The 15,884-nt window shown below is 35.6% G+C and overlaps 1 protein-coding gene across 1 annotated transcript; it reads right to left on the bottom strand.

The window, feature by feature from the left end:
* Positions 1-1,230: 1,230 nt before the first annotated feature.
* LOC309869883 (olfactory receptor 6C2-like) lies at positions 1,231-2,169 on the bottom strand (the record flags this gene model as incomplete). Its single annotated transcript, XM_082741657.1, has 1 exon — positions 1,231-2,169. One exon carries the CDS (start codon positions 2,167-2,169, stop codon positions 1,231-1,233), a length of 939 nt encoding a protein of 312 aa, XP_082597783.1.
* Between the last annotated feature and the right edge of the window lie 13,715 nt (positions 2,170-15,884).

Below are 15,884 nucleotides of genomic sequence, written 5' to 3'. Positions count from 1 at the left end.
CATATAAATAAATAAAAAAAATTTACTTGTCTTTTAAGAAGAATTGTTAGCACTTTTACTTCAAATTAACCTGCTAGTCATTGATTTTTTGAGTATTCAAAATTGTGAGAATTTACATTTTATAATTCAGCTTAGGCATTAAGAGGCAAACATTTGTCACAGTTTCCTTTTTTCACTTAAAGATATTTTTGTTGTTTATAATTGTGAAAGGTGAAATAAAATGGAGTCATTGATGTCAAGGGGTTTTAAAATGCATCTGGGAGGCCATTAAGGAGGTGGGCTATATGCTTGTCCTCATCAGGTAGAACCATGAACTTCTGAACCGGGCCTAATCCCAAATACCTCAAGGACTCTGCAAGAATATATCAACTTGCTGCAGTAATGGACTTTTGCTTATTGATGGCCTTAGGGACCAGTTATGTTTATCCAAGATTAGTTTTCTGCTGCTAACACCAATTGAAGTTTTTGTGGACAACTTACACAAGCATTCCCTTTTTATCTTTAAAACCCCTGATTTTTGCTTCCTAGTAGGACATTGTTGCCCAGCTCTGGTACCTGAATTATAATTCTTTGATCCCAAATACACACTTTTGCTTGAGTATTGCTTCCTGACAATTGTATGTTGACAGTAATGCTCATATTTTATTTAATGCACTAGTCACATATTCCTTCTAAAGTGTAAGGCATTTAAGGGCAAGAAACCTGTAGGTTTTCTATTCTGTCTCCAGTTCCTGAAATGGTCCCTGGCATCAAAAATGCTCTTAAAAGCTAGAACTGGAAAATGCAATACACAATTACTCTATCCAAAATATACAATTAACTCATTAGTTCTGCTTATTTTGTCTGCATTTTTGTAAAGGCTTGTTAAGATGTGAAGCATTCTTTTGTTCCTAGAAATGTATCACATTTTCTTTTTAAGAGAGCTTTGCTTGGGTGGCTCAGTTGGTTGGGGGTCTGCCTTGGGCTCTGGTCATGACAGTCCTGGGATCAAGCCCTAGTTAGGCTCACTGCTCAGCAGGGAGTCTGCTTCTCCCTCACTTCTCCCTCTACTCCTCCCCTGATTTGTGCACTCTCTCTCTCTTAAAATAATAAATAAAATTTTTTTTTGAAAAGAAAGTTTTCTGAAATAGACTCTTTGCTAGAAAGAAATGACATAAAAATCTAAAGATATATACTTAGGAACTAAAGATATTTTTATGAAAATGTGGTTCCCTACTTTAGCAAATACTATTACTTCGTTGAGAATAATGCAATTTTTCTGACTGAGTCTTTGACAGCTTGTTTTACTTGCTTGTTTCTCAAGGTATAAATGAAGGGGTTCAGCATAGGAGCAATGGATGTAGTAAGGACTGCCACACCCTTATCAATGGCCACTGATTCCTTTGCTGAAGGCTTAACATAGATGAAAATACAGCTTCCATAGGTGATGGAGACTACAATCATGTGGGAAGAACATGTAGAAAATGCCTTTTTTCTTTGCTGGGGAGAAGAGAATCGTAGAATAGCCTTGATGATGTATATGTAGGATAGAAGTACACATATGAGGGTCATAATGAAGGTCAACACAGCACAGACTATGACCATCTGCTCTATAAGCCATGTTTCTGAGCATGATATTTTTAGGAGGGGGGATGCATCACAGAAAAAATGGTCAATAACATTGGAGTCACAGAATTCCAGATTTAGGCCCAGGCTAAGTGGTGGAAGAATGATCAAGAAGCCAGCTGTCCAGCACCCAAGGATGAGTCTTCTACAGACCTTTTTGTTCATGATGGTCACATAATGCAGGGGTTTGCAGATGGCAACATATCGATCATAGGACATGGTGGCCAGGAGAAAAAATTCTGTTACACCAAAAACATCAGTAAAAAAAATCTGAAGGACACAATTGCCATATGTGATTGTCTTATCATCTGTTAATATGTTGTACAAATATCTGGGAATACAAGCAGAGGTAAATGAGATCTCTAAGAAGGAGAAATTTTGTAGGAAAAAGTACATCGCATTCTGAAGGTGAGAATCTATGAAGGTAAGGGATATGATTGTCAGGTTCCCAGTTATACTCAACATGTAAGTGAGAAATAGAAAGATGAAAATCATAATCTTCAGTTGTGGATCATTGGTCAATCCCAATAGGATAAAAGTTGTTATTGTGTGGTTTCTCATCATTGACTTCTGACTTCAATTCAATCTGCATTTAAAATTCAGGTATATTTGATATAGATGCAGTGGTAATTAATGGGAAAAAAACTAAGCAAATAATCACATGCATTTACAAAATTTTTGTTTACAAATATTATCAATACACTGGGATTCTAGGTTCTACAATTGGGTGTTTTTGGTAAATTCAGAAGATATTTTAAAAAATCAGAAAAAACTGTATCACATTCCAAAATGTTATGGGTGCTTCCTTCTCATTACATTTTATTTGCAATTTATATATTTGTTACTTATACCTGGGATTTGATTTTCCCGACAGATAGATTTGACTGCTAATGTTTTGTGAGATCATTTTGTCCCTATTCACAGACTGAATCCTAAAGCTGAATCTTCAGTTTTCATTATCACCTTCATACGTTTCCCTGAAGTTTTGTTTTGGTAAGGAACAAATCACAAATATTTTGACTCTCACTATATAGGCTCTGCATATCCATTACTGAAGATGGTGAGCTCTAATATTATAATTTTATAAATATGTGTTTCTTTAAACAACTCCTTTCTCACTCACCCATTTCCCTGACTTTCATATATTTTTTTTTAAATTATAGTAATTTCCCACGGTGGTATGGAAGACAGGAAGTATTTTGATGACAAATATATGTACAGAATGATAATATGTATGTGTTGGATGTAAGATATATAGGGATGTAAAAAATAATTACAATTTTTCTTAGGTTTCAAACTGTTTAGTTGAGGTTGAAACACATTTCAAAATATTGTTATTAATATCACTAACTACAAAAAATTTCAGATTGAGCTATTAAACACATTCTTCAAGCATGGCTTGCTTTAACTGTGACTCAGTTTTTATAATCTACAGAATGGAAATCATATTTTCCTTCATCAAAAAATTAAAGACTAATATATAAAGTACTTAGAATGTACATGACTGATAAAGAGTGATGTTTATTTTAACTACTTCAATTACCTTGTCCATAATAATTTACCTTTTAGTTACCTTACATTCAATCATCAATATGCTACAGTCCTGTTTTGTTCTCAAGAACCTACTGAAATAATATGTGCCAGAATTTATCACTTTTGTTTTTTTTTGCTTTTAAAGTTTAGGGAATTTCTAAGTAGAATGTGTACCTTCAACCACCCAATATTCATAGCATTCTCTCTTAACTTACCTTAATACCACATACATGTTTACCTGCCATCTTTTGGCTTTCTAATCTCTAGATACTTTTTTTTTTTTTTTTGCCGGTCTCTCATATGTTGTCATAATTTTTAACACTTTTAAAAAATATTTTATTTATTTATTTTGTCAGAGATAGCACAAGCAGGGGGAGCAGCAGGGAGAAGGAGAAGCAGGCTCCAGGGAGCCTGATGTGGTACTTGATTCCAGGACTCTGGGATCATGACCTGAGCCAAAGGCAGATGCTTAATGGACTGCATGACCCATGTGTCTCAGTTGTTAATACTTTTTTACTTCTTAACACAATGATCCCTTTGAGTGTTTTCTTGAACTCCTAATTTCTAAAAACGATTGCGCTTCAGTTACATAAGCAAATGCACTCCAGACATAAATGAATGTCCAAAATGAAACTCTTAATTTTCTGTACTCTAATCCTATTTCTCCCCCTATGTTTTTTTTTTTTTAATAATCTAACTTGTATATTTATTGAAGCTTTATTATATGCTAGATACTGAAACCTGCATTTTACATGGATTATCTATCTGGAGTAATCTTCCCTCCACTGTTCTGTGTTTCCCCACCCAATCTCGGTTCCCAGTCTCCAGTTTTGCTGAGCATGCACATCCTCAGCCAGCCACTGGTTAATAGTTTTTAGTTCCCAGAATTTGCATTTGCGAGACATATCACTTCATCATGGAATTCAAATTATGCAACTCTTAGGTGACCTCTTATTTATTGTTGCTTAAACTAATCTTATTCGTAACTATACACTATCCAAGAATAAAGTGCTCTAAAAATAATGTTTAATACCCAGATTAGAAATGACATTGCGAAATTTAAAAAAAAAAATTTATTTTAGAGAGACAGAGAGTGTGTATAAGGTGGGGGTGGGGCACAGGGAAAGGAAGAGAGAGAGAGAATTCTAAGACGACCCTGTACTCAGCAAGGAGCGCAGCCTGATGGAGGGCTCCATCCCAGGATGTTGAGATGATGACCTGAGCCCAACCCAAGAGTTGGTTGCTCGACTGACTGAGCCACCATGGTGCCCTTCCATTGCTAAATTTTATATAATCAGTAAACATTCACTTACTATAGGTGAATATGACCCAAATCTCATAACAAATGTAACCCCAAATGACAGGATTCATAATACTTACACTCTGGCAGTTAATCTTAGCTTCTCTCTATTAAGTTAACTACAATTATTCTTACAGCTACAACTTGAAGATGCATATAATGTTGAAAACTAGCAACAAAACTTCTGGTCGCTACTGGCTGAGTCCAGCCACTCCTGCAGTAACAGCTCTCAAGAATATACATACTTTCCTTGCAGTTTTTATCTTCAGGTGATTGTATCATTCCTACACAATAGCTGTAGTGCCATCACAAGCCTAGGAAACAGTTCTTTTTAATTTTGTTTTGTTTGTTTTTTTTCAAACTCTCAGCCATTGAGAAGAAAAACAGGTTCAAGGGCACTCTGGAAGAGTGGATGTTATGAACTGTTCTGCTGAGAGAAGATAATTTTCCAGTTTCCCAAGCTTGATATTTATTTGCCATATCTGCAGCAAAATTAATAAACAGAAGAGTCCTTGGTGACCCAGGCTCAAAAATTGCTAATGAGTCATCTATGTAATCATCTTGTATCATTTGACCTTAGGGTAAAAAAAAAACAAAACAAAAATAAAAGTAAACTTAACACAGTAGCAGTGGGAACATGTCCTTTCCAGACAGGAAAAGCAACAGAGTCATTTAAGAGACTGGTAGGAGAACATTGACTCTTAAACTAGTCCAGTTTTTTTTTTTTTTAATTCTTATGGTGTAAGGTAGTTAAAAGATGATAGATCTCCCTCTCTGCTTTTTCGAATAGTTATGGAATGAACAAATTATATGTTAAAATATTTGATTAGATATATAACAACAGAAAAATCATGGTGAAATATTAGAGGTAATATTTTGGAGAATACCTTTCATTCTTTCCTTCCTGTAATCACATGCATGTTTGTCACATATAGTAAGTACAAATGCACGAACATTAAATTAAAAATACCTCTGTATCGAGATATACAAGTTGTCTCAGTTATTTTTCCCTTAGAAGTGTGTAAATCTTGTTATATCTTAATTACTATTGAGATGCATCATTTTAAATCTATTTAATTTTGGTACACTATATTAATATGACATCAGAATTTAAACCAAAATTTATTATTGTTATAAATGTAAATTGCTTCCAAAGTTTCACCATTGTAAAATATCACTGTATGGATAATTATACTGTTTCCAATTACCTTAAATCATTTTAGCTTCTTTTTATATTTTTTATCATTATAAAAAATTTTATAATGATAAAAAAATTGTGAAAATATATTTTGTACATTGTAAGATAATTGATAGAATTGAACTTTCTTCATAATATTGATATATTTCTAACTATGTTTCAATTAATCATTTTATTAATTTATTATTTTAAGTAATAATTAATATCTTCCTTTAAATTAAGTGTTTAAGAGTATCTTTGTGCATTCACCTAAGTCATGAACACACATCTTTTCTTTTAAGTAATTACTACCTTCATTCATTTATGGGTTAACATGGGTGCAGGTTGGGTTACAGATTTGTTACAGTAAAATTTACATACAATAAATGGACCATTTTTTAATATTTCAGTTGAGGAATTTTTACAAAAATATACCTCTCTAATTATTACTACCACTGAAAATACAATGAATATTTCCATTTTCCTACAAAGTTCCTTAATGTCTCTTCCTATTAAAACCCTCTAATCCCAGCTAATGGCAATATGCTTTTCATCATTTTATATTAAATTTGATTTTTTCAAATGCAAGTCTTTTTCTTGTGTTTCATGTGAATAGAATTATACACAACATTCTTCCCTTCTGTGTTTTTTATTTTCATCTTTTTAAAAAAAGATTTTATTTATTTATTTGACAGACAGAGATCACAAGTAGGCAGAGAGGCAGGCAGAGAGAGAGAGAGGGGGGTGGGGGAAGCAGGCTCTCTGCTGAGGAGAGAGCTCGATGCAGGGCTCGATGCCAGGACCCTGGGATCAACACCTGAGACAAAGGCAGAGGCTTAACCCACTGAGTCACCCAGGCACCCCTATATTCATTTTTACTATTGCATGTATCAGTAGTCAGTTTGTCTTACCAAGAAATACTCCAGAACTTAGGTATATCACAATTTGTTTATTCAATAATAGATGGACATTTTGAATGTCTTTGGGTTTTGGTTATTGTGAATAAAGTTGTTATGAACACTGATCTACAAATTTTGGTGTAGACAGGTATTTCATTTCTCTCTGGTAAATACCTTCATCTCAATGGTCTGATCAAATGCAAGTTTTTGTTTGACAGGCAGTTTCAAAGTGGTTGTAACATTTTAAAAAAAGATTTATTTGTTTGAGAGAGAGAGAGAAAGGTGAGGGAGGGGCAGTGGAAGAGGATGGGAGAGTCTTAAGCAGGCTCTGTACTGAGCACAGAGCCTGATGCAGAGCTCAGTCTCATGAACTTGAGATCAGGACCTGAGCCGAAACTGAGTCAGGTGCTTAACCTGCTGCTGCACCACCCAGGCACCCATATTGTTAACATTATTATTTAGTGTTTATGTTTCCTTCAGATAAATACCCAAATGTGGGATTGTTGAATTATATGATAGCGCTGTTTTTATTTTTTGAAGAACTTCCATACTGAGGAAACTTCCATAGTAGCTGCACTCATTAACATTACTAACAGTATATTAGGGTTCCCTTTTCTCCACATCCTCACCAACAGTTGCTATCTGTCTTTTTTGTTGTTGTTAAAGACTTTATTTATTTATTTCACAGAGAGAGAGAGATCACAAGTAGACAGAGTGGCTGGCAGGGGTGGGGAGGAACAGGTTCCCTGCCAAGCAGAGAGCCTAATGTGGGGCTCGATCCCAGGACCCTGAGATCATGACCTGAGCCAAAGGCAGAGTCTTAACCCACTGAGCCACCCAGGCGCCCCTGTCTTTTTGATAATAGCAGTTCTACAAGTGTGAGTGATACCACCCTGTGGTTGTGATTAGCATTTCCTTCACAATTAATGATACTACCTGTTGGCCATCTGTGTGCCTTTTCTTGAAAAATATCTATTCAGATCCTCTGCCTAGTTTTCAAATTGATTTTTCCCCTCTAAAGTTATGTAAGGTCTTTATATAATTTGGATATTAACTCCTTATCAGATATATGATTTGCATGTTTTTCCCCATTCAGTAGATTGCCTTTTCATTTTGTTGACATTTTCCTTTGCAATTCAAAAGCTTTTTAATTTGGCGTAGTCCCACTTACTTATTTTTGCTTTTTGTTGCTTCTGCTTTTGGTTTCAAATTAAAAAAAAAAATCATTGCCATGACCAATGTCAGAGAGCTTACCCTCCTATATTTTCTTCTAGGAGTTATGATTTCTGGTCTTATGTTCAAGTCTTTAACCTATTTTGAATTTATTTTTGTGTATGGCATAAGATAGGGGACAAATTTCGTTCTTTTGCATGTGACAATTCAGTTTTCCCAGCACAATTTTTGGAAGAGAATGTTCTTTCTGCATTATGTATTCTTGGCTCCTTTGTCATAAATTAGTTGACAATATTTGTGTGGGTTCATTTCTGGACTTTCTATTCTGTTCCATTAATCTCTGTGTCAACTTCTATGCCAATATCATACTGTGTTGATTACTATGGCTTTATAATATAGTTTAAAATCAGATAATGTGATGCCTTCAACTTTGTTCTTCTATATAAAGATTGATTTGGATACTTAGGATCTTTTGTGGTTTTATACAAATTTTAGGATTGTTTCATTTTTGTGAAAAATGTCATTGGAATTTTTGTAAAGACTGTCCTGAGCATGGTATATCTCTTCATTTATTTGTGTTGTGATCAGTATTTTTCATTAGTGTCTTACAGTTTTTGGTGTATAGATCTTGACTTTCTTGGTTAAACTTATTCTTAAATATTTTAGTCTTTTTGATGCTTTTGTAAATGATATTATTTTCTTAATTTCTTTTGCAGAGAGTTCACTATTAGTGTGTAGAAATGTAACTGATTTTGGTATAATGGTTTTGTAAACTACATATTTACTAAAATTCTTTGTTATTTCTTTTAAGATTTATTTATTTTAGGAGGGGACAGAGGGAGAGAGAGGAAGAGCCTCAAGCAACTCTGTGCTGAGTGTGGAGCCCAGTGTTGTATGTTGTACTCTATTGCACCACCCTGAGATCATGACCCGAGGTGAAATCAAGAGTCAGACGCTTAACTGACTGAGCCACCCAGGTACCCCTAAATATTTTATTATTTTTAACAATTTTTTTTTGCGGAGTCTTTAGAGTTTTCTACATATAACATGTATCCAAATAGAAATAGTTTTTCTTCTTCTCTGATCTTGAAGCCAGTTATTTATTTTCTTTGACTAACTATCTGGCTAGCACTTCCAATATGTTGGATAGGAAGGGTAAGAATGGGCATCTTTGTCTTATTCCTGATCTTAGAGTAAAGCTTTCAGCTTTTCGCTACTGAGAACAGTATTATCTGTAGACTTTTCCTATATGGCCTCTATTCTATTGAGATATTTCCTCTGGACCCAGTTTGCTGATACTATTTATCATGAAAATGTGCTGAATTATGTCAGCTGCTTTTTCTGCATCTATATGGAATTTTATCCTTCATTTTGTGGTGTATCACATTGATTGATTTGTGGAGGTTGAACCATTCCTTGAATTCCTGGAATAAATTCCACTTGATCATTGTGTATTATCCTTTTAGTGTATTGTTGAATTTGTTTTGCTAATATTATGTTGAGGATTTTTATATCTATGTTTGTTAAGGACATTGGTCTATAATTTTCTTTACTTGTAGTGTCTTTGTCTGGCTTGGATATAAGAGTAATGCTGGTCTCATAAAATAAGTTTGAAAGTATTTTCTTCTCTTCTCTCTTTTTTTTTTTTTTTGAAGATTCTATGAAGGATTGGTATTAATTCTTCTTTAAATGTTTGGTAGAATTCATGTAAAGCCATTTGGTGCTGGACTTTTCTTTGTTGGAAAGATTTTGATCAATGATTTATTTTCTGTACTAGTAATTGATCTGGTTTTGTATTTCTTCATGATTTAAACTTGGTAGGTTGTATGTTTCTAGGAATTTATCCATTTTCTTCTAGCTTGTCTAATTTGTTGTCATATAATTTTTATAGTATTGTCTGATATCATTTTGTAATTATGTGGTATCAGTTGTAAGGTCTTCTCTTTTATTTATAATTTTATTTATTTGAGTCTTCTTTTTTCTTATTAAGTCTCACTAAAGTTTCTTTATTTTGTTTTTATTTTAAAAAAAACAGCTCTGGTTTCATAGATATTTTCTTTGTGGTCTCTATTTCCATGATCTTTGTTATTTCCTTCCTTCTATTAGCTTTGGGCTTCATTTGTTCCTCTGTTTTAGTCCCTTGAAGTATAAAGTTAGGTTGTTTGTATGAGATTTTTTTGTTAATATAGGTATTTATCATTATAAATTTCACTCCTTGAACTCTTTTTGCTGTATCCCATATGTTTTGGTATGTTGTATTTCCATTTGAGCTTCTGAAGTTATTTTTTGTTTTATCTTGTGATTTCTTTCTTTGTTGGCCCATTGGTTGATCAGTAGATATTATTTAATCTCCACATATTTGTAAGGTTTTGAGTTTTCTTCTACTTTCACACCATTATGGTTGGAAAGGCTGCTTGACATAATTTCAATCTTCTTAAATTTATTAAGACTTTTTTTGTGGTTTATCACATGATTGAATCTGAAGAATGTTTTATATGTGCTTGAAAAGAATATATTTTGCTATTTTTTTCTAGTTTAAAATTCTGACACCAATTCTGATGTATATTGTTTTCCACATAAAGCAATTCTCCAACAGCAATTGGGCATTCTACAATTCAACTGAGTTCTGACACCATCTACCTGGAGATGTTGTCAAATACCACAGGTGGTGGGCTTAGTCCTACAAGACCACTCTCCACCCACCTCAGAGGTCAATGGCAAGCCTAAGTTGTCACCTGTAATTCTGACAGACCAGCTATAGATCTGAAGTTCATTGACCTTCTCCTTGGGTTGGATTACTTTGCTAGAGTCCATACAGAGCTCAAAGAAACATTTTATTTACTAGATCAGCAGTTTATTCATAAAAAGGTATAATTCAGGAATAGCCAGAAAAAAGAGATGTATAGGGTTTGTTATGTGGGGAAGAGCACAGAGCTTCATGCCCTCCCAAATGTGCCACTCTTTTTTTAAAAAATATTATTTATTTTCAGCATAACAGTATCATTATTTTTTCACCATACCCAGTACTCCATGCAATCTGTGCCCTCTATAATACCTACCACCTGGTACCCTGACCTTCCACCACCCCACCACTTTAAACCCCTCAGATTGTTTTTCAGAGTCCATAGTCTCTCATGATTCACCTCCCCTTCCAATTTCTCCCGACTCCCTTCTCCTAACTCCCCATGTCCTCCATGCTTTCTGTTATGCTCCACAAATAAGTGAAACCATATGATAATTGACTCTCTCTGCTTGACTTATTTCACTCAGCATAATCTCTTCCAGTCCCATCCATGTTGCTACAAAAGTTGAGAATTTGTCCTTTCTGATGGAGGCATAATACTCCATAGTGTATATGGACCACATCTTCCTTATCCATTCATCCGGTGAAGGGCATTTTGGTTCTTTCCACAGGTTGGCCATTGCTGCTATAAACATTGGGGTACAGATGGCCCTTTTTTCACTACATCTGTATCTTAGGGGTAAATACCCAGTAGTGGAATGGCAGGGTGATAGGGAAGTTCTATTTTTAATTTCTTGAGGAATCTCCACACTGTTCTCTAAAGAGGCTGCACGAACTTGCATTCCCGCCCACAGTGTAAGAGGGCTCCCCTTTCTCCACATCCCCTCCAACACATGTTATTTCCTGTCTTGCTACTTTTGGCTATTCTAGCAGGTATAAGATGGTATCTCAATGTGGTTTCAATTTGAATATCACTGATGGCTAGTGATGATGAACATTTTTTTATGCGTCTGATAGCCATTTTTATGTTTTCATTGTAGAAATGTCTGTTCATATCTTCTGCCCATTTTTTGATATGATTGTCTGTTTTGTGTGTGTTGAGTTTGAGGAGTTCATTATAGATCCTGGATATCAACCTTTTGTCTATACTGTCATTTGCAAATATATTCTCCTATTCCATGGGTTGCCTCTTTGTTTTCTTGACAGTTTCCTTTGCTGTGAAGAAGCTTCTGATTTTGATGAAGTTCCAAAAGTTCATTTGCGCATTTGTTTCCTTTGCCTTTGGAGACATATCTTGAAAGAAGTTGCTGTGGCTGATATTGAAGAGATTACTGCCTATGTTCTCCTCTAAGATTCTGATGGATTCCTGTCTCAGAGTGAGGTCTTTTATCCATTTTAAGTTTATCTTTATGTATGGTGTAAGAGAATGGTTGAGTTTGATTCTTCTACATATAGCTGTCCAGTTTTCCCAGCACCATTTATTGAAGAGATTGTCTTTCTTCCACTGTATATTTTCTCCTGTTTTGTTGAAGATTATTTGACCATAGAGTTGAGGGTCCATATCTGGGCTCTCTACTCTGTTCTACTGGTCTATGTGTCTGTTTTTATGCCAGCATCATGCTGTCTTGTTGATCTCAGCTTTGTAGTAAAGCCTGAAATCAGGTAAAGTGATGCCCCCAGTTTTATTTTTGTTTTTCAACATTTCCTTAGTGATTCGGGGTCTCTTCTAATTCCATACAAATTTTTGTATTATTTGCTCCTGCTCTTTGAAGAATACCAGTGGAATTTTGATCGGAATGGCATTAGAAGTGTAGATTGCTTTAGGCAGTATAGACATTATAACAATGTTTATTCTTCCGATCCAAGAGTATGGAATGGTCTTCCATCTTTTTGTGTCTTCTTCAATTTCTTTCATGAGTGTTCTGTAGTTCCTCAAGTACAGATCTTCAACCTCTTTTGTTAGGTTTGTTCCCAGGTATCTTATGGTTCTTGGTGCTATAGTAAATGGAATTGATTCTCTAATTTCCCTTTCTGTATTTTCATTGTTAGTGTATAAGAAAGCCACTGATTTATGCACATTGACTTTGCATCCTACTATGTTGCTGAATTGCTGTATGAGTTCTAGTATTTGAGGGTGGAGTCTTTTGGGTTTTCCATATAAAGAATCATGTCATCTGTGAAGAGAGAGAGTTTGACTTCTTCATTACCAATTTGGATACCTTTTAGTTCTCTTTGTTGTCTGATTGCTGTTGCTAGGACTTCTAATACTATGTTTCACAAGAGTGGTGAGAATGGGCATCCTTGTCATGTTCCTGATCTCAACGGGAAGGCTGCAAGCTTTTTCCCGTTGAGGATGATATTTGGTGTGGGTCTTTCATAGATAGATTTGATGAGGTTCAGGAATATTCCCTCCCTCCCTGTACTTTGAAGCATTTTAATCAGGAATGGATGCTGGATTTTGTCAAATGCTTTTTCTGCATCAATTGAGAGGACCATGTGGTTCTTCTCTCTTCTCTTATTAATTTGTTCTATCACATTGATTGATTTGTGAATGGTGAACCATCCTTGCATAGCAGGGATGAATCTCACCTGGTCATGGTTGATAATCTTTTTTTTTTTTTTTTTTTTGAGTGAATCTTTCTTTTTTTTTTTTAATAAATTAATTTATTTTCAGAAAAACAGTATTCATTATTTTTTCACCACACCCAGTGCTCCATGCAATCCGTGTTCTCCATAATACCCACCACCCCGTGCCCAAACCTCCCACTCCCCTGCCACTTCAAACCCCTCAGATTGTTTTTCGGAGTCCATAGTCTCTCATGGTACACCTCCCCTTCCAATTTCTCCCGACACCATACTCCTCTCTAACACCTCCATGCTATTGTCTCCATGCTATTTGTTATGCTCCACAAATAAGTGAAACCATATGATAGTTGACTCTCTCTGCTTGACTTATTTCACTCAGCATCATCTCTTCGAGTCCCGTCCACGTTGCTACAAAAGTTGGGTATTCGTCCTTTCTGATGGAGGCATAATACTCCATAGTGTATATGGACCACATCTTCCTTATCCATTCATCCGGTGAAGGGCATTTTGGTTCTTTCCACAGTTTGGCGACCGTGGCCATTGCTGCTATAAACATTGGGGGTACAGATGGCCCTTCTTTTCACAACATCTGTATCTTTGGGGTAAATACCCAGGAGTGCAATGGCAGGGTGATAGGGAAGTTCTATTTTTAATTTCTTGAGGAATCTCCACACTGTTCTCCAAAGAGGCTGCACCAACTTGCAATCCCACCAACAGTGGAAGAGGGTTCCCCTTTCTCCACATCCTCTCCAACACATGTTGTTTCCTGTCTTGCTAATTTTGGCCATTCTAACTGGTGTAAGGTGATATCTCAATGTGGTTTTAATTTGAATCTCCCTGAAGGCTAATGATGATGAACATTTTTTCATGTGTCTGATAGCCATTTGTATGTCTTGATTGGAGAAGTGTCTGTTCATATCTTCTGCCCATTTTTTGATATGTTTGCTTGTTTCATGTGTGTTGAGTTTGAGGAGTTCATTATAGATCCTGGATATCAACCTTTTTTCTGTACTGTCATTTGCAAATATCTTCTTCCATTCCGTGGATTGCCTCTTTGTGTATATGACTGTTTCCTTTGCTGTGCAGAAGGTTTTGATTTTGATGAAGTCCCAAAAGTTCATTTGTGCTTTTGTTTCCTTTGCCTTTGGAGACATATCTTGAAAGAAGTTGCTGTGGCTGATATTGAAGAGATTACTGCCTATGTTCTCCTCTAGGATTCTGATGGATTCCTGTCTCACGTTGAGGTCTTTTATCCATTTTGAGTTGATCTTTGTTTATGGTGTAAGAGACTGGTAAAGTTTCATTCTTCTACTTATAGTTGTCCAGTTTTCCCAGCACCATTTATTGAAGAGACTGTCTTTTTTCCACTCTATGTTTTTTCTTCTTTTGTTGAAGATTAATTGACCATTAAGTTGAGGGTCCATATCTGGGCTCTCTACTCTGTTCCACTGGTCTATGTGTCTGTTTTTATGCCAGTACCATGCTGTCTTGGTGACCAAAGCTTTGTAATAAAGCTTGAAATCAGGTAACGTGATGCTCCCAGCTTTATTTTTGTTCTTCAACATTTCCTTAGTGATTCGGGGTCTCTTCTAACTCCATACAAATTTTTGTATTATTTGCTCCTGCTCTTTGAAGAATACCAGTGGAATTTTGATCGTATGGCATTAAAAGTATAGATTGCTTTAGGCAGTATAGACATTTTAACAATGTTTATTCTTCCAATCCAAGAGCATGGAATGGCCTTCCATCTTTTTGTGTCTTCTTCAATTTCTTTCATGAGTGTTCTGTAGGTCCTCAAGTACAGATCCTTTACCTCTTTGGTTACGTTTATTCCCAGGTATCTTATGGTTCTTGGTGCTATAGTAAATGGAATCGATTCTCTAATTTTCATTTCTGTATTTTCATTGTTAGTGTATATGAAAGCTACTGATTTCTGCACATTGACTTTGTATCCTGCCACGTTGCTGAATTGGTGTATGAGTTCTAGTAGTTTGGGGGTAGAGTCTTTTGGGTTTTCCATATAAAGAATCATCTCATCTGTTAAGAGAGAGAGTTTGACTTCTTCATTACCAATTTGGATACCTTTTAGTTCTCTTTGTTGTCTGATTGCTGTTGCTAGGACTTCTAATACTATGTTGCACAAGAGTGGTGAGAACGGGCATCCTTGTCGTGTTCCTGATCTCAACGGGAAGGCTGCAAGCTTTTTCCTATTGAGGATGATATTTGCTGTGGGTCTTTCATAGATAGATTTTATGAAGTTCAGGAATGTTCCCTCTATCCCTATACTTTGTAGCGTTTTAATTAGGAACAGATGCTGGATTTTGTCAAATGCTTTTTCTGCATCAATTGAGAGGACCATGTGGTTCTTCTCTCTTCTCTTATTACTTTGTTCTATCACACTGATTGATTTGCGAATGGTGAACCATCCTTGTATCGCAGGGATGAATCCCACCTGTTCATGGTGGATAATCTTTTTAATGTGCTGTTGGTTCCTGTTGGCTAGGATCTTGTTGAGAATCTTAGCATCCATATTCATCAGTGATATTGGTCTGAAATCTCCTTTATGGTAGGGTCTTTGCCTGGTTTGGGGATCAGGGTAATGCTGGCTTCATAGAAAGAGTTTGGAAGTTTTCCTTCTGCTTCAATTTTTTGAAACAGCTTCAGAAGAATAGGCGATATTTCTTCTTTGAAACTTTCGTAGAATTCTCCAGGGAATCCGTCTGGTCCTGGGCTCTTTTTTGGGGGGATGTTTTTGATCACCGCTTCAATATCATTACTAGATATTGGTCTATTCAGGTTGTCAATTTCTTCCTGGTTCAATTTTGGTAGTTTATATTTTCCAGGAATGCATGCATTTCATTTGGGTTG

This window comes from Mustela nivalis (genome assembly GCF_964662115.1).
Source record: "Mustela nivalis genome assembly, chromosome: 7".
NCBI classification, from domain to species: Eukaryota; Metazoa; Chordata; class Mammalia; order Carnivora; family Mustelidae; genus Mustela; species Mustela nivalis.
Note: the sequence above shows the minus strand (reverse complement) of the source record. Positions and strands in the feature narration are given on the sequence as shown.